At 44.6% G+C, this 25,890-nt stretch overlaps 1 protein-coding gene across 1 annotated transcript in view; it reads left to right on the top strand.

Annotated features, from left to right (window-relative positions):
• CHST3 (carbohydrate sulfotransferase 3) overlaps positions 1–25,212 on the top strand; it is a 47,274-nt gene extending 22,062 nt beyond the window's left edge. Inside the window, exons 2-3 of the mRNA XM_084634654.1 lie at positions 14,277–14,567; positions 15,684–25,212. Of these exons, the coding sequence (XP_084490780.1) occupies positions 14,431–14,567; positions 15,684–16,926 (1,380 nt within the window). The 5' untranslated portion in view covers positions 14,277–14,430 and the 3' untranslated portion in view covers positions 16,927–25,212. The remainder of the gene's footprint in view (positions 1–14,276; positions 14,568–15,683) is intronic.
• The last annotated feature ends 678 nt before the right edge of the window (positions 25,213–25,890 follow it).

The following is a 25,890-nucleotide window of genomic DNA, read 5'->3' as shown; positions in this document are numbered from 1 at the left end:
TGACCCAAAGTGAAATAACTGTGTATAGTTGTTTCTACTGCTGCTCTTAAATGAAGTGTTTCTTGAAAGGGCCATGTATCATACTTGGCCAAGATTTGTGGATTTATTATTGGGTAGTTGTGCTGTAGTCTTACATTTGAAAACTATAATGTGATTTCCATAAATCATGTGGGTGTATGGCGATCCTGTGCCTATATCGGGTGCCTATATACTAAGAATTAGAGCCACAAGGGCAGATTTGCACTTCAAACAAAAGTAATTGAATTAATGGGCTTTTACCACCAATGGAAATAGTTCCTTTGTCCGTGATAGTATAAAACTTTGCACACATATACACATCTTTGTCAAATCTGCAAAGCTCCCAGAATATCTCCAAAACATGTGTGTATAAAGCTAAATATATTTGTGCCAAGCTCATTCCATTAACTGAAATACACTGAACCCAGTTATAGCTCTGATGCACAGCAAAAATCCTGAATTGTTCCCATGCATTGCAATGTGTAAAACTACAGTTGCGGTACACGGATCCTCCACTTATAGCAGTTTTGTTTTTACACTAATCTGAGCATAATATAAGCAAGCAACTCCCTCTGATCCAACTGATATTCAAAAGTCTGTATGTAAATGTAAACTTTAAACCCAGTAACAACCATCTGGGCAGTTCAGGTAGTTACAGAATACCCATCAGTCAATTTTCCCAAAGGTTACAAAATACATTGTGTGCACCACTCCTTTCTTTGGAACAGCCAGACTTTCCATGGCATTAGAGCATCAGTTCACGATGACGCTGATTCATTGATTGATTTTGCGCCTTTCAGTCACGAGTGACAGCTATTGAAAGAGAAACAGAAACCAAGGAATGGGCTGGGAATCCAAGGGGTCAATTCTCCTTTCACCTGCACCAGTGACTTGAGTGGAGTTATGCCTGTTTTACACTGGCACAAGAAGAGAATGGTTTTGGAACTGGATAGAAAGACAGTTACTTGGCTCTGCTTCCACAGGATATTATGCCTTGTGCATAGAACTGGACAGTGATGGGAAAAGGATGGGGCGAAACTTGTTGGACCAGGTGGGAAAAAATGTCCACAAAAATAGTTATTTGCCTTCCCCTAAGTTATTTAATAGACATTCCTTTTGCACAATGGAAAACAAATGCTTTACCAGGCATCACACATCTGGTTTGAGAAAAGTTGCCTCTCAGAAGGGGTAACTTCTTATCTCACTTGCCATGCAAATCTTTTTCTTTTGACTAAAAGGCAGACTGACTATTATGATGTGAATTTTCTTATGTTACAAAGGGCTTTTCCACCACTGACTTTATTTTGAGAGGAAAGCAACTATGTGTTTTTGTTTTGTTCTGCTTACCATCCTCAGGTTTCTGTTTACTTCTTCATTACTGAATGGGGGCCTGTTCCTGCTTTCTATTCAGTCCAGTGGGAAATCTCCCATTGACTTCACTCATGCTGAACTGAGGCTCTGACACAGTAAATCCTCATGTCTGTCTTTGAAGGTTCTCCTGCAGAGAACAAGGAACCTCCACTGTTCTGGAGAATTGCAATTGGTGAATGAATCTTTGTTCTTTCTCCAGCAGCTCAAAACATATCTGTCTTTCTGTTGCCTTTTTTGTGACCTTAAAAAACTATCGCTGTCTTCTAGGAATAACTCTTTTGCACCCGTCCCTAACCTAAGGGCATGTCTTCACTACCAACATTAAAGTGCTGCTGTGGCAGTCGCGGCACCAGACTGTCAGTCGCAGCGGTAAAAAAACAACCCCCATGAGGGTAGTAGCTCACCAGTGCTGGGAGCTGCGCTGGTGAGCTTTACAGTGCTGAAACTTGTAGCGCTCGGGGAGGGGGGGTGTGTTTTTTCACACCCCAGAGCGAGACACTTTCAGTGCTGTAAAGTGGCAGTGTGGACAAGGCCTGAGTCAGTTTTCGCTCTCTTCTTACATCCCTCTCCATCTGACCCTTTGCTCTTCGTTCTCTGCATTGTTTTCTTTCTCTGTTGTTTCTCCTTCACAGCAGGAAGGGTGAATAGCGAGCGACAGCTGATATACAACACCAGAAATGTATTTTTTGGCTTTAAGACCAAGTACAAGAATTTTCTGGCCTGATGCAATGTCTAGTAGAGTTTTTTAGTTCACATTCTGCTGCAGGACACAGTCAAACAATAACTACCAGACAGGCTTGTTCCTTCCCCTACTAGACAAAGGGAATAACTTCTCTCCAACTGCACTGTTTCATCAGTGGTGACCATATAAACCACAGGGTAAAGCTCAAATCATCGGAACCTTGAGATTAAATTGAAGCCACGAGTTATATTCAGTTTGTGTATGTAACCTTGTTTATGATATTTTGGGGCAAACAAAAAACAGACACAAAGTAAAATGTAATTTGTTTTTTATTTAGAGAAGTTAAGGGAAGATTTTCAAACATGTAACGGGAGCGCAAATCCAATTACAAATCATTGGGACTTAAGCACCTAAGGGAGTTAGGAGCACTAGAAAATCCCGCCATTTATATAATATGGTATCTTAGCGTATTTATACTTATTTGCTCATCTACACATCTTTCCCCTCTCCTCTCCCCAATCTGTCCTCCCCCTCTTGAGAAAAAGTGCTAAATCTGGAGATATTCAAAGATGTTTTATAAAAACTAACACTGCACCCATATATAGCACTTTTAATATCAGCAATCCCAAAGCACTTTACAAACCAGAAACAAAGCATCAGTGAACTCCACCTGCCTCTGGGGTGGGAGGGGATATTTTACTGCTGCAGAGTGATTGAAATTAGTAACTATTAATATCCTTAGGAAAGACCTGTTGCTTGGGACATTTGAAACTAGACTGAACAGAGCACTACAAGTACAGTAGGGAGAACTCCTGCCTTAGAAAAGGATGAAATAGATGGTCTTTCCCATTTCTAGAATTTCTGATTCTCATGTAGAATACTGTTCAGAACTACATGATGTGCTAATTATGACATCCTTTTCTGTAACAATTTGTTGCTCTGTTGCAGTTTGTGACATCAAGCTGCAAGAGTGTCACTTAAATCTACTTAGATATAGATACTAATAGATATAGATTTCATGGGGTTTTGTAGTAATAGAAACTGGACTCTGTAAATAACTTCTTGGATATGTGTTAGATTGTCACAGTGAATGATTTTACTGTGTATTGCTGAAGTCCTGCCTGATAAATCAGTTCCTCATTATTTTGCAACAATTGCTATTTTGCTTCACACGTCATCTTGATTGTTAGCTGAGACTTAGCTTTGTCCCACCTGGCAGCAGCTGCTGTATCCTGGCATTTCATCTGCATCTCTTCAAAACGGTCAGATTGTGATACAGAGAAGCATGGTTAATCAGGGGAGTACAGAGATACAGTATCTCCTTCTGGGCATGTTGGGGGAGATACATTGGTGGAGTGGTGAAAAGGAACTGGAAAATCTGTGTGCAGACTCCTCCCAGAAAGGGAAAGTTATAGTTCAGGGTTATTGGAGGAGCAACGTGAACAGAGCTGAATGAACATGGAAAATGAATCTCCTCTGACCATAGCAGAGGATAGCTATTGAAGTGAGCTGTAGCTCACAAAAGCTTATGTTCAAATAAATTTGTTAGTCTCTAAGGTGCCACAAGTACTCCTGTTCTTTTTGCAAATACAGACTAACACGGCTGCTCCTTTGAAACCTATTGAATTGTGGGGTCCCTGGCTAGGACAATGAAAAGACACTTGGGATTCTCAGAGTCAACGCTGGAATTTGCTTATTTGGGGAGCACAGGAATTCTGGGCAAATAACTGCTGACAGAACTGGGAATTTTTTCAGCTGCCACTCCTCTCTGACTCCAAATATTTTAAGATACAGTCAGAGGAACAAGGGCCTATGGAAGGTTCTGTCTGGTCACTCACCCTTGACTTTCTCTTTTTCCTGGGAGAAAAGCTGTTTGGAGGCACATCCTCAAGCAGAGCATCAAATTGAACTGCAGATCATGTTGCTTTGTGAGCCACTGCAGACATTTAACGATCCATAGTAAAGCTCATAAACAGAAATAGGACTTTTAAAAGGAGGCCTGTGGTGAGACAGAGGTCAGGGAGGCTGCTTGTCTGTGAAACCCTGCCCTGGAACAACAGACCAGGCCAGAAGGATGTGGGGGTAGAGAGGCTAGTCCAATTTAAAAGCTTTGGCAAGGTGAGGGGTAGCTGATTTCCTCACGATGTATTCTCTGCTCTCTGGAGCTCAGTACTTCACTTCCAACTTGCAAACGTTGCAGCTAATCACAGCTATTGCTTTCCCAAACTGAGTAAGATATTTGTTATCTCTCTGATTGTGAAGGAGACCTGAGTTTGGAATTAATCTTCTAGCCATGGCACTTTTTATATGTTACCTGGGTTAGACTTTTTATAGGCTACCCACGTTAGACATGTTCCGGCAAGATTGTGAATGGAAAGAAGCAAAACACTCTTGCTGGTTTGTTTTTTGTTCCGTCCTTAGAGCTGTTCCTCTGAAGCAAAGCAGAAGGCCAGAGTTAATTAAAATCAAACTCACCATGAACAATCTGTCTCACCTTAAATTTGTCCTCATTTCAACCCTGGCACATGGGCACTAGCCCCTCTACGTGCATTAGAGGGAAATTGAGTCTCCATGTTCATTCAGTCCTGGTGTTCTCCCCAGCCCCCACTGGTGGGGATTTGATCTTTACCCTAACATATCCCTGAACTTCTCATACTACAACCAAGCCACTGTCCTCTGAGCCTTTCCCCACCTCTCTCTGTCACAAAACACTTCTCTCTGAAACTCAGCACAGTCAAGGCAAACAGGGACTGTCACACTTTTCTAGTCTTTTTGGTTGATCTCTTGCAATAAGCTGTTTACCAGGTCAGTGTTAGGATAAAGGAAGGACAATATTTTTATTGATTCATTAGATATTTTGAGTGAACCTGGAGAGTATTGAAAAAGGGGATGCATTCATGAGAGAGAGAGAGATGGGGCACTAGGGAAACTTGCTCTCTATTTTTCTGTGATAAATGGCGGAACACAGGGCAACACAGAGCATGTTGTACGAGTGAAGATCTGAAATAAGAAACGTAACAATTGAGTCTCTCTCTTTTGCTTTTTAAATGACTTTGTATTCATGGCTGTTGTGTGTAACATTGTCTCTGAGACACAAGACAGTGCAAAGCGAAGCAAGTCGCCAAAAGAGACTGCTGAATTTGATGTCTCTGTGCTACTTCCTAGATGTTTGTTCTAGGGCCAGGCTGTGTCATGTTACCAAAAGCAAAAGCTCAGCCCAGGAGAGGGAGTACCAGCACAATGTACAGGACATGTGTGAGCATAATTAGTAAGGAGGGACTATGCACTGTATGGTGAAGATTGCAAATGTGATGTTCATTGTCAGCGTGAAAACGATAATGAAGGGATTAAAAGACAAAAGACCTCTTTCTAGACAGTTCAGGACGTTTGACACATCCTCTTAAGAGCTTTACTCTCCTGTAAAAGTTCCTATTTTAGAGATGGAATTATACCCATTATGCTTGTGATTCCAAATAGTGGGTTTTGACTTCATTGTGGATTTCATCTGGGTTTGTTTGGCCTTTTCCTCAGGAACACCTGGAATTCATTTAAAATTCATGCACAAAACTGTTACTGCAACATTAAGGTTGAGATCTTAGTAGCACAATAGCCAGCGTAGTCAGAGCCATGGTTTTCACAGAAAGTGGAACTCTGCATCCTTGCTTATGTTCTATACAACAGGCTCTTTCACTACTGAAGTTGGTTATGTCATCAGTCACAGGCCGGGTGACTAGTTGGAAAGCTAAAAGTTGGTTCTCATTGAAAGTCATGCTTAGCAGAATACAGAGGAGCCTCTAGGCTAACACCCCGTTCTTTTTTTGTTTTTTAAATAAATACCTTTATTTTAGATTGAAAATGAATTTCCCAGCCCTATCTCTGCTTGATGGTTGAGGCAGAGGCTGGAATAATACAGTTCTGATTATACCTGGGGCAGGAGATCAGAGTAGCATCCAGGAGGGGAAAGGCAGCGTCCGGCCTCTGATGACAACCAGTGTCTGGTGTGGGAAGAGGCAGACAAGGCTGCTTTAAACATTAGCAATTTCAGCCTAAAGATAAGTTTCTGAGAAAGTTGTCGGTGACTGGAAAGATGGGATTTAGAATGGAAGTGCCATTGCACTCATAACTATAGCACAGCTCCTGAGATGCTGTAATAGCAAGTGTAGCATTCACTTACTAGCTGTAGCAGAAATAACTATGCATTAGTAATCAGGTGCCTTGCTCCAGAATTTCAGTCACTTACAAGCAGACCCTTCAGCTTTTAAGTAAACCAGCCTTGGCACTATCTCAGCCCACGTTCAGCCCTTACTGAAAAGGGCTATAGAATGTAATAGGCATAAAAATCAATAATGCAATATAGACGTTAATAGAGAACAATATTCTTCCCATAGGTTTTTAAACCATCTTGTATAACATTTTATAGCAGGGATGTAATTCTCTGTTAAATTCTATCAGATTAATAGAGAGTGATAAACTTTCTGTAGGTTTGGGAATAAATTCCTGATGAGTGTTACCAAAAACAGTGTGCAGCAGTTTACAGAATCCAAGCGGACGGAAAAATGTCTTCATTATAGAGAAGGTGCTACCAGCCTCCTTGCCATTTTAATTCATATATAGTTCATTTGAAAAAATAATTGAAATGAAATTATTTAAACCTCACAGAATCATAGCTGAAATGGTTAGAAGGAATTTCTTTTATTATCTACTGCAACCCCCTGCCTCAGAACATATATAAGGGTTTTTTTTCCTTCCTCTGCAGCATAGGGTGTAGGCCACTTGCAGGTTTAATCAAGTGTAAATGGTGGATTTGCTATAACTTGAAGTCTTTAAACCATGATTTGAGGACTTCAGTAACTCAGTCAGAGGTTGTGGGTCTATTACAGGAGTGGATGGGTGAGGTTCTGTGGCCGGTGATGTGCAGGTCAGATCATGAATAGTCCCTTCTGACCTTAAAGTCTATGAATATGTGTCATTTTCTCCAACAAACATATCTAACTTATTTAAAGATAGCTAGTGATTGACTCTCTTAGGCAAACTGTTCCACTCTCTGGCCCTGACATACTGACTCCTTTTCTTTTGGTTTTAAATACTGAGTGTGTGATTCTCAGTTGCTCTGTGCAGGCATTTACAGCAGTGCAAAGGTGGGTGCAAAATACCGACCATTCCAATATGACAACATTTTATATCCACTTTTCATTTATGTGGCACTGGTGTGAACAACTGCACAAGATGCAGGGCAATGGAGAATCAAGCCAAAAAAAGAAAAGAAAAAAAAATCTAGGTGAAGTTTGCCCCCAGTACATACAGAGGGGCAAATGGTTTTTCCATGTACTGTCCATAATTATTTTATTAATTATTTATGGAGTAGAAAAGGGGAATAAAAATACTATGTGAAAAACAGTACCAAATAAAATGTACTGTGAGATTTTGAATCCATCTATACCCCTCCTCCACCATAACCAAAGCTGCTGCAGAAAACTAAGTGCCTTTGCTCTTAGACATTACTCAAATAGAAACATTTCCTGTGACTGAGGTTTCTCATTACAGCCACACAATCTGAGAAACTGACAGAAATCTTTCAGAGTAGCAGCCATGTTAGTCTGTATTCGCAAAAAGAAAAGGAGTACTTGTGGCACCTTAGAGACTAACAAATTTATTCGAGCATAAGCTTTCGTGAGCTACAGCTCACTTCATCCGATGCAACACGCTGTAACCAGAGTGATCACTTAAGGTGAGCTATTACCAGCAGGAGAGTGGGGGCGGGGGAACCTTTTGTAGTGATAATCAAGGTGGGCCATTTCCAGCAGTTGAGAAGAACGTCTGAGGAACAGTGGGGGGGGGGGGGGGAAATAAACATGGGGAAATAGTTTTACTTTGTGTAATGACCCATTCACTCCCAGTCTCTATTCAAGCCTAAGTTAATTGTATCCCGTTTGCAAATTAATTCCAATTCAGCAGTCTCTCATTGGAGTCTGTTTTTGACGTTTTTTTGTTGAAGAATTGCCATTTTTAGGTCTGTAATCAAGTGACCAGAGAGATTGAAGTGTTTTCCAACTGGTTTTTGAATGTTCTAATTCTTGACGTCTGATTTGTGTCCATTTATTCTTTTACGTAGAGACTGTCCAGTTTGACCAATGTACATGGCAGAGGGGCATTGCTGGCACATGATGTCATATATCACATTCGTAGATGTGCAGGTGAACGAGCCTCTGATAGTGTGGCTGATGTGATTAGGCCCTATGATGGTGTCCCCTGAATAGATATGTGGACACAGTTGGCAACGGGCTTTGTTGCAAGGATAGGTTCCTGGGTTAGTGGTTCTGTTGTGTGGTGTGTGGTTGCTGGTGAGTATTTGCTTCAGGTTGGGGGGGCTGTCTGTAAGCAAGGACTGGCCTGTCTCCCAAGATCTGTGAGAGTGATGGGTCATCCTTCAGGATAGGTTGTAGATCCTTGATGATGCGTTGGAGAGGTTTTAGTTGGGCGCTGAAGATGACAGCTAGTGGCATTCTGTTATTTTCTTTGTTGGGCCTGTCCTGTAGTAGGTAACTTCTGGGCACTCTTTTGGCTCTGTCAATCTGTTTCTTCACTTCAGCAGGTGGGTATTGTAAGAATGCTTGATAGAGATCTTGTAGGTGTTTGTCTCTGTCTGAGGGGTTGGAGCAAATGCGGTTGTATCGTAGAGCTTGGCTGTAGACAATGGATCGTGTGGTGTGGTCTGGATGAAAACTGGAGTCATGTAGGTAGGAATAGCAGTCAGTAGGTTTCTGGTATAGGGTGGTGTTTATTTGACCATCGCTTATTAGCACCGTAGTGTCCAGAAAGTGGATCTCTTGTGTGGACTGGTCCAGGCTGAGGTTGATAGTGGGATGGAAATTGTTGAAATCATGGTGGAATTCCTCAAGGGCTTCTTTTCCATGGGTCCAGATAATGAAGATGTCATCAATGTAGCGCAAGTAGAGTAGGGGCATTAGAGGACGAGAGCTGAGGAAGCGTTGTTCTAAATCAGCCATAAAAATGTTGGCATACTGTGGGGCCATGCGGGTACCCATAGCAGTGCCGCTGATTTGAAGGTATACATAAATCTATAGCACTCTGTGTGTGGGAGGGGGAGGAGGGAGCAGTGCTCTAACTAGTGGGGAATTGAAAGAGTGTTGCTGGCAGACAGTTTGTACTGTGGAAACAGGCACCCATATATAAATAAAAAGAAACAAAATGATTTTCAAAGACCAACAGCAAAACAAAAGTTTTTGTGACACTAATTGCAGGGGCCTCCCTGTTCTTGTGCAGTTGTGTAGCAGGACAAAGCAGAGTCTCTACAAAGCAGCGTGTGTGATCTTCCCAGGTATCAGTTTCGTAATCTCCTCTGTAGGGACAATGACACAAATGCACATTTCTGGGCTGTGCTTTTCACAAGTCTCTCCTGCTCTCACCTAATGGAGAGAGACTGAGTGCAAATAACAAATCAGACACCCCCAAACAAAAGCCAAGGAGAAAATGCCCCAGGCTGCTCTACGTTGGTTTGGTGACTGAGATTCTCACTTTAACTGTCCTGTGTTCACACTGACAGGCAATGTACAAGCAAAGACAAAAGGAGGGTGGATTAAATCTGCAAGCACACATCAGGGAACTGCAAAGTTCCACAGTATGCATCCGATGAAGTGAGCTGTAGCTCACGAAAGCTTATGCTCAAATAAATTGGTTAGTCTCTAAGGTGCCACAAGTACTCCTTTTCTTTTTGCAAAGAAACTGTAATTTAGGTGTCAGAGTAGCAGCTGTGTTAGTCTGTATTCGCAAAAAGAAAAGGAGTACTTGTGGCACCTTAGAGACTAACAAATCTATTTGAGCATAAGCTTTCGTGAGCTACAGGATGCGATGAAATGAGCTGTAGCTCACAAAAGCTTATGCTCAAATAGATTTGTTAGTCTCTAAGGTGCCACAAGTACTCCTTTCTGTAATTTAGGTGCCAGTTTTAAAGAGAGCAGCAGTGTGTTTTATTGATGTAGGAGAATCATGTCTATAAATTGTAATTGCCCTTAACTATCCATATAGGAATTTACATGCCCTCATCCCTGTAATATTTGAGCACCTCACAGACATCAACGAATGTAACCTCCCAATGCCATTGTAACACAGGGAGGTATTATCCCCATTTATTGTTAAACTGAGGCATAGAGTGATTACGTTACTTACTCAGGTCATGTAGGAAGTCTGTGGGAAAGCAAGGAACTGAATTTTGATCTCCTGCATTCCAGTCCCATGCCTTAATCACAAGACTATCTTTACTCCTTCTTCCTCTCCTTCTTCTAATAAGGATACTTTGCACCTACATCATGTAGTGCCTTTCATCTTCAAAGTGGTTTACAGATATAGTGTAATCTAAAATCTCCTTTGTGGTAGCTAAGAATTATTATCCCCATTTTATAGTGGAGAAAACGGAGGCAGCAAGGTTAAGTGACTTGCCCATGGTAACAAATGGAATCATTGTTAGAGCCAAGATTAACATTCAGAAGTTCCTGGTTCCCTGTCAAATGGCCTAGCACAGGACAACACTGCACTGCAAAGATTTAACTGCTATTCATGTCAGTGGCAAGACTCCCTTTCATTTAAATGCGGGGTTGACTAAGGCATATGAGAGACTGGACAGTTCACAGCTTGCCTGGATATTTGCCTTTTGTAAATGTGACAATACCATTAGGAACATTTGGGGAACAGCATAATCTCTGGGCATAAGAAAATATTAGATGGCTTCCACATAATTAAAATGGAAAAACACTGTATAACTATTGTTATATTCATATCACCAAAACAAGAAGCTGCTGTTAGTTAAGAAAAAGTCCCCTTTAAATCTGCTAAGCACATAGCTGTGACTTGCAAGATAAACAAGTGTTGGGCCTACCCTACAATATGCCTTGTCCCCAGAGGATGAACATGCTGCGTCCGCAGCCTGTGTGTGTGTAACTTTTCAAGAAGTACTTTTAATCCAAAGCAGGAACCATGTACTGTGTAACTTCATACTTGTGATCATATGGATCTGTAGCTTGGAATCACAACTGGAGCTGCGCACACATTTGTACTGAAACCCGTTAAACCCAAGCCAAATCTGCCAAGTATGGGGGTTTCATTACTAAACCAGTACTTGGTCCAGCGTTCACTGAAAAGTTTGCTGCGTCTCACAGACCTCTTGGTGAGCCTAGGCAGAGTGAAGCCATAGAAAAGGTCTCTGAAGTCTTGGCAACAGAGAAAGGTCATACGCAGCTCTTCAAAACAGTATGCATTTGGACACGTGTATGAATTACAGCCCCTGTGCAGGTTTCAGAGTAACAGCCATGTTAGTCTGTAGCAACAAAGCATTTTTAAATGATCACTTAAAAACCCAAAAGATCATTTTTAAATGATCACTTAAAAACCCAACCCTGTCTATACAACAGGCAAAGAACTGGTGAAATTTCTTGGGAAATGAGAATGCTGTTTGTGTTATAGGAAATCAAGTGGGAAGGATTGGAGAACAGAAAACTTTGATTCTCCACACTGTTTCCTTTTAATAGCTGAAAATCTGTAAAACTCCCTCTCAAAAATATCTTGCCCCCAGGCTGGGGCTTGAGCATAAAACAACGGCATCAGGCTGGAATGGTGACTAATGTAACAGGAATTCCATTTGCACCAAGCACTTTCAGGTGCTCTCTCTTTCCCAGGGCTAGTCCTGACAGGCAAGTGTGAAAGGAACAGGGCCTTTACTCAGACACACAATTTGTTGGATCTGGAACTGTTCCAACAAATCAGAATGAGTAAAGGCTGTTGTCCATTGGCAGAATGAAGGAGAACAGGGCTGCCTTCTTTGCCTGTTCCATTCTGGAATTCCCCTTTTGTGTCATCCTGCCCCCCTTCTCCAGCCCCTCATTGGTGGTTCACAAGGAAGCCTATAGGGCACAGCAAATGAATAGCTGGAGAGGTGGAAAGCTGTGCTCCTAAAATGTAGGTGGTTGTATTCAGTTCTGGGAACTGAGACTCTGATGGGGGCAGGGGAGGGATGCTGCCAGAGGGGAAGTGCAGCAAGGGGTCTCTTCCAGAAGATTTATTTTGGGAACGGAGATATGAGGGGCAGAGGTTGGTGGAGGCTCTCAACAGCTGTTCCTCCCAAGCAGGATGGAGGCTATAAAGAGAAGGAGGCCCCTCGCGTTTTTATTGCTCTCATTGTTAGTTGAAATTTTGTTCATCCAGCAGAAGGGAATTGTTTACAGGCCCTTAACACCAACTCTCCAGATGTTGAGAGCAGCAGATGTTTTCATGGTTGTTGGAGCAGTTCTCTCCAGGGACTAAACAGAGTAGTATGTTTCCAAAACATCAAGTCCTGACATTTTTGATTCACTTATAATTAGGGAATCCCCCTCCCCACCTTCCTCTCTTACCACAGTATGATAGTCATCAGGTGACAGGAAGCATTATCGGTGCACTGCAATGCTGTCTCTGCTTCCCCATAGCTGAGGCCCAGAGATGCTTTTCCTTTCCCTGACCTCTGCTTTCTATCTGTCTATGTGAGATGTGTAGACTACTTCAACCAATCCATCCCTGCAATTCAGTGAAGGTACAGCAAGGGTTATTTGGCCCCTTGCTTTTAAGGTCTGTGCTTAGAGAAAGGCCAGTCCCTAGAGGGAAAAGATGAGGATCCCCTACAGCTGCATTTGATAAATGCCCAACTGCGAAAGTAAAGTAAATCCACTGGGAACAAGCATTACAGTTGCCCTGGAAGCACTTTATGTTTCTCAGGAAAGGTGTCATGGCTAGAGGCACTGCATAGGCCCAGTAGTACAAGCTGTCACTCATGGGTTGGCCAAGGTGCCTCAAACCTGACCTGAAAGGCCTGTGTTCAGGCCTGAGAGAGTGGCCATGGGGGGTGAATTATTCAGAATCCTTGGCTTCTCATAGACTATCAGAGTTGGAAGGGACCTCAGGAGATCATCTAGTCCAACCCCCTGCTCAAAGCAGGCACAATCCCCAATTTTTTTTTCCCCAGATCCCTAAATGGCCCCCTCAAGGATTGAACTCACAACCCTGGGTTTAGCAGGCCAATGCTCAAACCACTGAGCTATCCCTGCTGAGACTGTCCGGAAGTGTGCTACTTAGTGCAAGCTGTGTTTGGGGGGGGTCTGCATCGAAAACCCACCCTCACTGATGGGATACTGCCAGTTGTTATCCAGAAAAGCTAAGCAGCTGCGCTGGTGCCGTGATTTCTGACATTACTGACCTGATCCAAATTTGCCCCCAGGCGGATCCTCAGTCACCTGGGCCAGCTAGTCCTACTTCTATTTAAAACTACTGAGAAACAGTCAGGGCAGGAGAGATGAAAGTGAGGACAAGAGCTCTAACAGCTAAAGGCTGTATCTTGGAATTGACAGCTTGATGCCAGGCAAAGCTTCTAGAGATAGTGAATATGAATCCTGTGCCCCTCTTGACTATCTAAAGTGTATTATATTTTATCATTATGCCTAAGCACTAACCATTTGCTTACCGCTCTACAAGACACAGAAGATGACATGTTGGCCTGATTCTGACCTCACCCCCGTTCACTGACGTCAGTGGAATTGCTCCTGATTTACACAAGTGTAAGATCAGAATCAAGCCCACAGTTGCTGTCCTGAGGAGCACACAGTCTACTGTAAACAGAGAGGCACAACATTAGGGATGCTTTACTGCCTTGGGGAGGGGTGTGAGACTATTTTTGACTGCAGTGGGTAGCATTTGTGGGCTTGGCAGGAGTGAGTTTTGATTTAAATTGAGAATTGCCAATTATTATCATCAGTGTTACTTGAAATCCTATTCTTACAGTGCAATGGGATCCTGATCAGGCCCGTGATATAGAGCCCTGCTCTCTCGCTCTTAAATTCCCGAGAAAGTAAAGAGATGCTTTATTGACTCTCTGAGTCAGCAGTGGGTGAGAGGGAGGAAAAGTGCTTTCTGTTTGTGTGGTGCAGTCCTATTAAAGCCTCTGAGCATATACTGGAGAAAATATCACACTGATTGGGGGAGGGGGGGTCAATCTCGATGGAGATTTCCCTGGGCCGGCATTTTGTGTAACTCTTGAAATTCAACTAAAGCATCCACCATATGAAAGGTGCTGACCCTGCAATAGAAGTTCTTAAATTGTTTTTATTCAGGCAACCCAGATTCTCATTCCCAGCACTAACACTTCCCCTTTTCTCTCTCTGTGCAGGGCAAGGGTGTCACCTGCCTGATCAGGAAGTATTAAAACTGGATGATGCCTTCTAGATAGCTGCAGAGCACTAGGAGCTGGGGAGGTGCTCCTTTATTCTCCTTGGAGGGGGAGAGACTTTGAGGCAAAACCTTGGACTCCCCAGTCTCTCCCCATGGATAAAGGACACACTTTACCCCAGGATATCCGGGACCTGCGGCACTGCCTGAGAATGAAGAGCAAGTATGCTATTCTCCTGGTGTTTGTTGTAGCTCTTGTCATTATTGAGAAGGAAAACAACATCATATCAAGGTAGGAAAAAAGGGAGAGCAAGCTCTTGCTATACTGGGAGGGGATTTCTCTTCATCCTTGATGTAGCCTTCACCTCACCTTTCTGCAGCCAGCCTTCCAGCCATTTACAACTAGATACACTTCTCTCTCCTGGAATGTGAAGCCCATTAATGCCTATCACCTTCTTTCCATTACAATCTCAGTCAGTCACTACAACTGCCCACAGTGAAAGGCCTTCTTCCCAGCAGTGCTTCGCATTGGTTCCTCCAGGTCTTTCCCCACTTTCAGTAAAGACAAATACACTGGAGATGGGCATCATAGAAGATCATAGCCAGGTAGACTATGGCAAGTGAGGAGGTGCCAGAGTGTCTAGCTGAAGCGACCAACTTGCCCATACTGAGGGAATGAGGAGGGTTTTTATTTAGGCTGTGTTTACACTTAAAATGCTACCGTGGCACACCTGCAGTGGTGCAGCTGTAGCAGCATTTCAGTGCAGACACTCACTATAGTGACAGGAGCGTTCTCCCTTCATTCCAGTTAATCCATGTCCCTGAGAGGCAGTAGCTAGGTCAATGGAAGACTTTTTCTGGCCACAGTGCTGTCTATACTGTGTTAGGTCAGCTTAACTACATCTCTCAGAGGTGTGGATTTTTCTCACCCGGGAGAGATGTTGCTATGCCGATGTAAGTTTCCAGTGTAGACCTGCCCTAGGGCTTTTCTTTTTTAAAAGCTGATAAATGTTAGCAGTTGAGAAAACGAAGGATGAATAGAGGGGACGTATGCTGTGCAAACTTCCTTTAAGCAGTTACACCAAAAGTACCTCAGTCCTGACCTGCAGCATGTCCTGCTGTTCTACTCTTGGGTTCCCTTACAGCTCTGCCACTGCCCATTAATCCCGACCTGCAGCTCGTACTGCTACTCCAAAACTGTACCTCTCCTGAAGAGCCTGCCAGTTGTGCCAGTCTGTGTTGGCTTTGCAGTATGGACAGAGGGGCACAAGAGAGTAAATTGAAACTAATGAACACGTTAGGCCTCAGGTGAAATAAGATGAATTCAGGTGCTTAGAGGTGAAAATCTAAATGTCCCCCTTTTTAACCACTGCCTTATTGTTTGTGGTTTTGTTCTCTTTGTTGGTAGGGTATCAGACAAGCTGAAGCAAGCCCCACAATCTCTGATGGAGGTCAACAGCACAGACCCTGGCCTAGTGCTGTCAGAAAATGGGTCCCTCTTGTCCCTCAGCGAGCTGGACTCTGCCTTCTCTCAACTCAAGAGCCGGCTTCAGAATGTCACCCTGCAGCTGGGAGGGACCAGGGAGCCTGCTGTAGCTCAGGGATCCCGGAGACATGTGCTCCTGATGGCCACCACCCGCACAGGTTCCTCCTTCGTGGGAGAGTTCTTCAACCAACAGGGCAACATTTTCTATCTCTTCGAGCCACTGTGGCACATAGAGAGGACAGTGTCATTCGAGCCAGGCGGAGCAAATGCAGTGGGGTCGGCCCTCGTCTACCGAGATGTCTTGAAGCAGCTGTTCCTCTGTGACCTCTACATCCTGGAGAACTTCATCACCCCACTCCCTGATGACCACCTGACCCCGTATATGTTCCGGCGGGGCTCAAGCCGCTCCCTGTGCGAGGACCCCGTTTGCACTCCTTTCGTCAAGAAGGTCTTTGAGAAGTACCATTGCAAAAACCGCCGCTGTGGCCCCCTCAACATGACCCTCGCTGCAGAAGCCTGCCTGCACAAGAATCACGTGGCACTCAAGACAGTGCGAATTCGGCAGCTGGAGTTCTTACGACCCCTGGTCGAAGACCCTCGTCTAGACATGAGGATCATCCAGCTGGTGCGGGACCCCCGGGCGGTGCTGGCCTCTCGCATTGTGGCCTTCTCAGGCAAATATGAAACCTGGAAAAAATGGGCTTCAGAAGGAGCAGCTCCCCTCAACGAGGATGAGGTGCAGAGGCTGCGGGGGAACTGCGAGAGCATCCGCCTCTCCGCTGAACTTGGCCTGAGGCAGCCAGCGTGGCTGAGGGGCCGCTACATGCTGATCCGCTATGAGGATATTGCCAGGTCACCCCTCCAAAACGCCAAGGAGATGTACAAGTTTGCTGGCATCAGCCTCACCCAACAGGTGGAGGACTGGATCCAGAAGAACACCCAGGCACCTCAGGACAGCAGTGGCATCTACTCCACCCAGAAGAACTCCTCAGAGCAGTTCGAGAAGTGGCGCTTCAGCATCCCCTTCAAGTTGGCCCAGGTGGTGCAGAGCGTCTGCGGCCCAGCCATGCATCTGTTTGGCTACAAGCTGGCCAGCGACCAAGAGACCCTCACAAACAGATCCATCAGTTTGCTAGAGGAAAGGAGGGCCTTCTGGATCACGTAAGATCCCTCATTGCTGGGTTTCCATATGGAAACATACGGTTAGACTGAAAAAAGAAAAACCTGAGCACAAGAACAGCTGGGGAAGCAGGAAAAGGGCAAGTGGAAAGGGGCCACTATCCCTTGCTGACACGTATCACATCCTCGTTTATAAGGCTTGTGTTTGCCATGCACTCCTCATCCTAGCGAGGTGCTTTCTGATTCTCCGTGGACAGCAGGGGGAACGCAGTAATATCCAGGAGCTCTGGCTCGTCTAGATGGATTATAACGTGGCCACCCTTTGAAACTAAATGGAGCTCAGAAGCTGGCAGTGGGGAGAACCAAAGCAATAGGTACTAGCTTCCATACCTCACCTCTTAGCTTTCTTCTCTGCACAAGCGCCACCCTTCTTTCAAAGGGCATTTCTGCACTAAACATCCAAAGAGAGAATTGTATGTTTTAAAAATATTCGTACACTTTAAAATCCCTCATCTCGCCGAGCATGAGCGAGGAGGTGAGAGGAGCCGAGGGTTGCACTGATACTGCCTTGGGCAAACTTAAACACCTCGCTAAGCTGTGTTTGGTTGGGTTGACGGAACTGTCAGAAAGGGACTTGATTGGGGTTTGTTGCCAAGAAACCTCTTAGTAAATCCCCAGGGAGAGGAGTCGGGGGAACTCTCTTCTCCCATCCTGACTGCTGCCGCCTTACGCTGACAAACACTCATGCCTAGGACACTTTGTGCATATCTACGGACCTTTAAATATACCAACAGCCTGTTAAACCTTGAGAGATGTGACTGAGTCATACAAGAGTGAGCACACTCCCTCAGACCATGCTCTCAGAAGAGCAAAATGCCAGGACATCGGGAAAACATGTAGCAGAGCCAGCAAACAGCTACACCATGATCACTGGCACTGGTGCAGCATTTTCCACCTCAGCTGCTTGTTATCAAGTGCACCAAAACCAGCAGCTGAGAGATGGCAGGGAGACAATGAAAACATTATTTAAGAGAGAGAGAGAGAAAGTGAAAGCAACGCTTTCTATCCCTGGGGATTCAACTGGTCTCCTTCCAAGGTGCCATCAGCTGTTTTGTCTTCCACCACCACCACAGAGGCTGGGTTCCTCAATGATCATTTGCTGGTGTCTAGAGATCGATACTGAAAGATTTCTTGGCTGGGGGCGGCAGGGTGTTTCTGTAATTGTATTTATATTTTGTCCTTGCTATTGTTTGTATATCTTTGGAAGTGCTGGTTGGAGGCTGCCAGCAATTCTCCTGCCCAAAGCAGAGGGAAATAGTTTGTACCAATTAGCTTTTTGTGGTAGGAGAGTGGGGAGAAGAGAGACTGGGATGCAGGCAAGTAGGAACTCCTCCAAAATTAGGCAATAGGAATAGTTTCCATAACAGAAAGAGATGGTCTCAGATTGCAGCAGACGAATTCCTAGCCTGTTTCACTCCTTGTCCAATCCACAGTTAGGTTTGGTTTTTGCTTCCTGGAGTTTGATCTCTTCCTGGGGCAACCCGGAAACTACTGCAGAAGAAGTCTTCAGACTCCTTTTCAGCCCCATAATTATTCTGATGCCCCCATTGAGTCCCCTCATCCTTAAATACATCCTCAGGGAAGAAACATGGAACAAGATCTGAGCTGGAAGTGATTTTTTTTTTTAAAGTAATTTTTCAAGGGGCAGCATCAGGGTTTTGTTTTAAATCACATTTAAAGGGATACTGTCAACACACAAACTTCTCTCTGAATTTATCTTTACTTCCTATTGTCACAAATGATTCAAATTTAGAGAGATTGCAAGAGACATTTCTCTGTTTTTCAGTGTGTTTACCTTGTGCATTTATCAATACTTTAGGCAGTCAGTTTCATCCGTGGTCGGATTCACTTCCTAATCTCATGCACTAGCATGAGAGAATATCAGAATTCTCATGCACAAGGGTGGGGGCGGGCACAGCTGGGCAGGGGAGCAGTCCCCCTAATCTCCCATGGATCCATGGACATGGCCTAGGAGCACTGGTAAACTGGAACTGGACAGCAGGTAGACGGAGTAAGCTGCTGCTGACATGGGTGATCAGCATAGGGGAGACGCTAATGTAGGACGGGGATCCAGGCACATCCCGTTTATGGCCATTGTTGTGCCAGAGCACACCCCTGTTTGAGCAACCGATATGAAATCGGCAAGAGAAAGAAAAACATGCAAAAATAAATGCAGGGTAATGGCTGAAATTCTCAGTCCTCAGTGTACTTTAACATAGTGTATGCCCCTAACCTTCACCCATGTAAAAGAAGAAAGAATGGACAGTGTCCCTGTCACAGGGAGAGCTAGGTGGCACCTCCTCCTGGTCACTTTGGGGGAACAGCTCTGTCCAACTCCGGTGCCCCCTTCCACTGCTCACTGCATGCCCTGCTGTCTCTCACTCTCTGACTCAAGGGGCTCTGTTTTTGTGGTTTGGCCCTTCGGCCAGATCACTATAGTCCTCCCCTTCCAGGGTAACAAAATAAATCTCCAAAAACAGCTGTCTAGAGCTCCTCTCCAGTGCTTCCGTGCTGCTTCCAAGTGGCTGGTAGGAGAACCCAGGCCTGCTCTCTACACTGGGTTCCAGCCCAGGAACCCTGTAACAAGCAGCCATGGTCTGCATGGTCCTACCCCTTGCTGCTGTTTTCCCTGGGCTTCTTCCCACCTAGCTCTCTCGGGCTTCCTTTCCCCACAACTCCTCTGGGGTTAACCATTGTTTTAGGGTTAGAACCCTGGTGCTTATTCTCCCTCTTGGGTTTTCATCTCCCCTCCTCTCTGCTCCCAGAGAGAAACCTCAGACAGTCTCCCTGCAGTCCCGTTGGGCAGCAAACTTCCTGGCTTTATAATTTAGCCTACTCCAGCCCAGCTGAGTCTCTTGTTCAGTTAAGCCTGGCTTTCCCTCCAGGTACAGCCAGGTACCCTAATTGGTCCCTCAGTCCTACATTAACCCTTTCAGGGCCTGTGTGGAGTACACACCACATCACAGTTCTCTTTTTAAAAAAAGCAACAATCCACATCTCCCTCCCAGGGTTACTAACAACACCTTATATTGTTAAACTAAAATAGTTTTTTAAAGATATGAATTTATTTTACACTGGTTACGCAGTTTGTCCAAACTGTGATGCAGAAAGTAACCAGGGAAAACAGACCAGGCAGCAGGGGTGCTGGAACAATTTTTATAATGGGGCTGCTGAAAGCCATTGAACCAAACTGTAAATGATGGAAACCTCTTCAAGCCAGGAGGTGCAGCAGCACCCCCAGTTCCAGCACCTATGCCAGGCAGTTTCACTTGTCAGCTCCCTTGTACTAGCACAATTCTGCAACGTTTGGGTTGCAGATATTGCAAAGAGAATGTTGCTACAAAAAGGTGGAAACTGTTTCCAATGGAGTTTAAAAATAATCATGAAAACATTGACTAATAGCAGGTTTTGTAAAAAAATAAAAATAAAAAAATTTCTATCCCTAAATTTTGGGCCTAAACTACCCTTACATCTTTACAGTTTTTCAAGGAATTACTTATGGCTAAATGAAGCTTAGAGAAGTGAAAAGAAATTAACAAATACATGCTTCAGTGGGGGATTTTCTGTGTATGCCCTTGCAACTCACATGTGGAGTTGTTTGTGAAACCCAAACTCTGCACCCACTGAAGAGCACATTGAAATTACTATCTATAGGTATATAAACCATAAAGGGCAAATATACAACAGCTTCCTCCTTCAAACTCACAGACCCTCTGGTGCACACAATCAGTTTTGACTTCTCTTTCTTTAATATTCACAATCTGTCCTCTAACTGCCACATCTTCTATTATAATTTGTTTATCTTTGGAGAGGTAGCAGACTTAGGCTTCAATTCAGGAAAGCACTTAAGCATGGCATAACTTTAAGCACACCTTAATAATAAGCATGTGCATAAGAGCTGGCCTGAATAGAGGTGCTTTCCAGAAAAAGGGCCTTAATGCATTCTGGAGCATTTCTTCAATATACTCAAGACAACAAGAGCTATACGTACAGCATAAGGGGCCCTATTTGCAGTTGCCCTCTACCTTGTGTCTTCATTTGCATCAGTATAAAGTGGCTGTAAAAGGTCCCCAAAACAAAATGGTTATGATTTACGCAATATGACCACCCAGTGGACCTGAGCCAAGGCCCATTTAAGTCAATGGAAAGACTCCCACTGACTTTGGCAGGTTTGGATCAGCACCAAGGTGCAGGGTAGCCATGAATCAGATCCACACCACTTCTTGATCAAACTTACTTTGCCAGCTCCAGGAGGGAGCCCCCAGTGGAAACGGTCCTCGTGCAGTCGGTAGGAGAGAGTGTGTTTACTTGGAGCTCCAACCAGCACTTTGGTTCTGATGAAATGAGGCGTTATTATTGCTATTGTTTGTTTTGTTTGTGCTTTCCAAAAGTTTATTTTTATTTTTATTTTTTTTTGTTTACAAGGGCTGCAATCTGGCAGGAAAGAGGCTGCCACTTCCTGCAACATGTAGAACTGTTCAGAGAATGGAGGGTTTAATATTGTAAACTGCAAAGGGAATTTATTTATTTATTATATGAAAAAGAGGGGAAATATTTTATTAGCAGGGAGTCTGAGCTACACCCAAAAACAGGCAGACAAGAAATATCCCAAGAAATGGAAAAAAGGTAAACAATTAAACTCAGAGCAGCACAGTTACGATTTCAAACAAAATGCTGTTGTTTTGAGATGTCTGTTTTCTTAACACCCAGAAACAAACAAAAATCACACTTCTGTCTCAAAACGACTATCTGCTATTGTTACAAGTTAACACCTACACACTCTAACTGAACCGGATTAGGTTCACTGTTCCCTGTTATTGGGGGAGTCAGGGGGCTTCACACAGCAACAGGAGGGAGGAAAATAGCTCTTATTTTTTAAGGAAAGCATGGTTGAAAAAAAATCTCAAAAATTGGCGAACTCAGGCTGTGTAAGACATGAAACTATTTGTAGCACTTTTAAAATGACAGCCTTTCAAATGGCCCATTTCACAAGCTGAGAGCTTGTTGACACTGCGTTATGTCGGTATACGTTGCTCAGGGGTGTGAATAAGCCACCCCCCGCACGACGTAACTTCCACTGACCTAAGCGCCGGTGCGGACAGCACTGGGTCGACATAGGTGCCACCCCTTGTGGAGAGGCTTTTATTGTGCTGACGGGAGAGCATCTTCACCAGACACGCTACAGCGACACAGCTGCATCAACTGTAGCGTTCTAGTGTAGACTAGCCCTGAGACACACAATGAATCCCAGACAGGACAAAGGCTTTGGATATAATTTTATGGCCTGGGAAAACACAGAAATGCACAGGAAGTGAAAGGATACATGCCTCAGTGGCATAAAAGAGTGGCTGTTGGCCTCTGGGGAGCCCATCTGGAATCAGACCTGTGCATAATGAGAAGTAAATATGGGGGTTTATCCATTCCCCCCCCACCCACAGGTGGGAGCTGATACCAGGTCCTCTCATCCTAAGAGATGGGGAGGAAGGTTGCAATAGAGCTGAGGTTTGGTAGATGAATGTGGGATATATGACTAGATATGGAAGGCCAAATCCTGCCATGATTTACACCTATTGCAATCCCACTTGACTTCAGTGGTTCTTAAATCCGGGTAGGATTTGGCCTAGGGACAGGAATTCTGTCTCATTGCAGGAGCAGTCCCTCAGGGCCGGGCTGAATTCATTAGCAGCTCATGGGAATCACGCTGGATGGCTGTCTTCTCTGTACATAGCCCTAGGATAGACAGAGGGAGTCAGTTCTCTGCTCAGCCAGTCACTTGACCTTCCCAAGCACAAGAGAGTCATTCACCAGTTATTTGTTTATTTAAAGGTTTTTTCTCTCTCACTCCATGAACATATCTTCAGGCTGGGGGAGAGAGACAGTTTCTGACCTTGGCACATAAAAGGACTATTCCTCTGTGTTCCACTTACTAGATATGGAAAGGGAAGTTTCTAACACCACATTCTTTCTCTGCTGTGTTCCATAGAGCTACACATTCTCTCCCCTTCTCTGTCCTATAGGACAGGGACCAGGCTCAGATGCTAGAAGAAAGCACTGCATGCAGCCAGCCTGTCATACTCTCCTGAACCCCAGCTCCCTTGCCCTACTGCAGCATTGCAACCTCCAGCTATCAGGCTAGTTCATGGGGGGAGGGCCCTTCACTCACTAACATTTCGGGTGGGGAGAGGCATGGAGAAAGAGAAGGAGCTGGCAGCAGGGTCTGAATGGAGCCTTTGACTTGCTGCTATGCTGCGCATCACCCCAGCAGGGCAGCGAGAGGAAGGCTCACAACTGCCATCTGTGCTCCTAAGGCTGTAAAATGGAGAGCTGCTTTGTTACTTCAGCTGTTTTCTTCCTTCCCTTCTTCCTCCTCTCATCCGTCTTGGCTTTTCAACTCAAAGGGAGGAATCTCGGGCGCCTGGCCCTCTCCAATGGCTGACATCACACAGCCCAAGAGAGCGGTTCCATGTGTTTAAATCAGAACGCCTTCCTCTGGGAAAGCAGACGTAACTTTAGCGGCAGGGGCTGTCCACATTGTGGGGAGGAATCCAAGGGGACAGGAGGCAAGGGAGGGTCAGCCAGGGCATCAGACAGGCTTCAAAGGGAAATGCACTGGGATGGGGTTCCTTGGGCAGCTGGAAGCGTACACCTAAGGGAGTCCAGCATCCCTCGTTTATTTATCTCCATGCAAAGAACTCTGTGCTGCCACCTAGGGATTTTTACCAAACTAACAGCTAAACCAATGTCCAGCTGTTTTCTTCCTGGCCCTGTGTCGAGGGTTTAGCTTAAAGGCCTGCCTGGCTCCATTGCAGTGATGTTACACAGGGTTTGTTACACTCCCGGAGCCACTGTGGTCTGTCAGCCGCTGGAAGCGCTGACATACACATCCTCTGAGGAGAGTACTCAGTACTTTAGTTTGAATCTTCTGTGCACAGAAATGAATGTGAACCCTGTAACCGGTTAGAAGATGGTTGACATGACTTATTTAATTAAAAACACAATGGAGCAGAATCCAAAAAGGCATCTCCTGTGTCTGGTGTTTATTCACTTGTTATTTTTGGCAGCGGGAGAAGTGTAGACATTCACAGCAGCAGCTGGTAAGAGTCTCTGTGTAACATGGTCCCCTGGGGCAGTGACTTGCTCTCCTTATCCGTGTAGCAATAGCAACGGTGCTCAGAGTCAACACATTGGAAGACACTTGGGAAAATAAGATCTGGGGATGAAAACAGAAACTGCTCTGCTGACAAAAATTTAAACACGAGCTAGTCGTCCTCCTCAACCCCAGTGGTACTGAGCACTCAACTGCCATTCACTCAAATGGAAGTTGCAGGTGCTCATTTCCAGTCAGGAGAGCTGTGCGGCAGCTGTTTAGCAAACCTTGGTAGCAGAGCTGTGTGCACAAGAGCTGGTGCTATCTCCAATACTGCAGAGTTGGAGAGAAAAGTTGGTTTCAAATCCATCAGAAATATAGAGAGGAATGTTACCACCCATCAAAGGGAAAAGAAAAGGCTAAAATGAATATGGGAAATATCATCTTCAGGTACCCAAGAGAACTTTACAAATCAGAGAGAATCATTGGGCTCCACCCTGTTTCTTTTCCTCACCCATAATCAAGCATCTATGGTGGGACTAGCTGCAGCTCAGAGGCAGTGGGAGGAAGGCAGCCTGGGTTATTCTGGGTAATTGATGGGATGGAGACAGCCACTCGCTCTGTCTCACTTTGCTCAGGGCCTTGCATACCTATGGCCAGCCCTGGAACCAGTGAAGGAAGATGCTGCAGTGAAGTGTTGGAACCTAACCATCCCAGCAAGCATCTAGCTCACACCTGGTCAACTGTTGAGAATGGGCCACATCTACCATGATTGAATTGGCCTTGTTAGCACTACAAAAAGTAATTTTCCCTCTGTTGATATTCACCCCTTCTTGTCAATTGTTGGAATGGGGCACATCCACCCGAACTGAATTGGCCCCGTTAGCACTGATCCCCCCCACTCAGTGATGCAACTCCCATCTTTTCACCTTTTCAGGTATTTATACCTGCCTACTGTATTTTCCATTCCATGCATCTGATGAAGTGGGTTCTAGCCCATAAAAGCTTATGCCCAAATAAATTTGTTAGTCTCTAAGGTGCCACAAGGACTCCTCGTTGTTAGGGGTCAGCAGAAAGGGTAACAAGGGCTCTTGCCTCCAGCGTACTTTGTCCTCACCTCATGAATGCAACAGCAAACACAATAGAAATGGACCTGTTTTTTGGAGAAAGGGTGATTTTGCCCAGAGAATGGGAAAATTTACATGTTCCTGTCTTTCCATTGCTAAAATAGCTACTTTACAAACATTGTCAATAAAATTCAGCCACAAGGAGACACCAGTGAAAGTGTTTGTGCCAAACTTTGTGAAACAACAATTGTGAATTTCACACAGACCTATTAATGAGCTTGTATACAAATGCTCGTAAAGAGTATACATTTCAAAATGGCTGGACACAGGCTCCAAATAGTAAACAGGTCCCCTGGAGGTGTAATCTTTTAATAGCTAGTAAAAGACTTGCTAAATGCAGCCCTGCAGTTTATTGAGAGAACAGGCAGGTAGTAAAAGCTCAGCAGGACAAGGTTTACCCGAGTGCTCAGAGCTTGGAGAAGAAAGGACGAGCAGGTCTCATTCACTGGGACAGGTGGACAAGGGATGGCTATGGATGGCTGTACTCCTTGAAAGATAAAGTAGGTATGGACTTGCTCGTTTGTTCAGGTGCATGCATGCCTGTTTGTGTCTGTCTTTGTATGAAAGTGTATGTATGTGTCTGTGAACATGTATGCGCAGCTGCAGGCAGATGTATGTCAGTATGTGCGTCTGCAAATATGCAAATCCAGGGTCGTGTGTATGTGCATGCCCATAAGTCTGTGGGTACATCTGTGTGTGACTGCGAGCAATTGGGAATATGCATAAACAAGCAAAT

The sequence above is a fragment of the Lepidochelys olivacea genome (genome assembly GCF_965140295.1).
Source record: "Lepidochelys olivacea isolate rLepOli2 genome assembly, chromosome: 7".
Classification (NCBI taxonomy): domain Eukaryota; kingdom Metazoa; phylum Chordata; order Testudines; family Cheloniidae; genus Lepidochelys; species Lepidochelys olivacea.
This window is presented reverse-complemented; position numbering and strand designations above follow the sequence as displayed.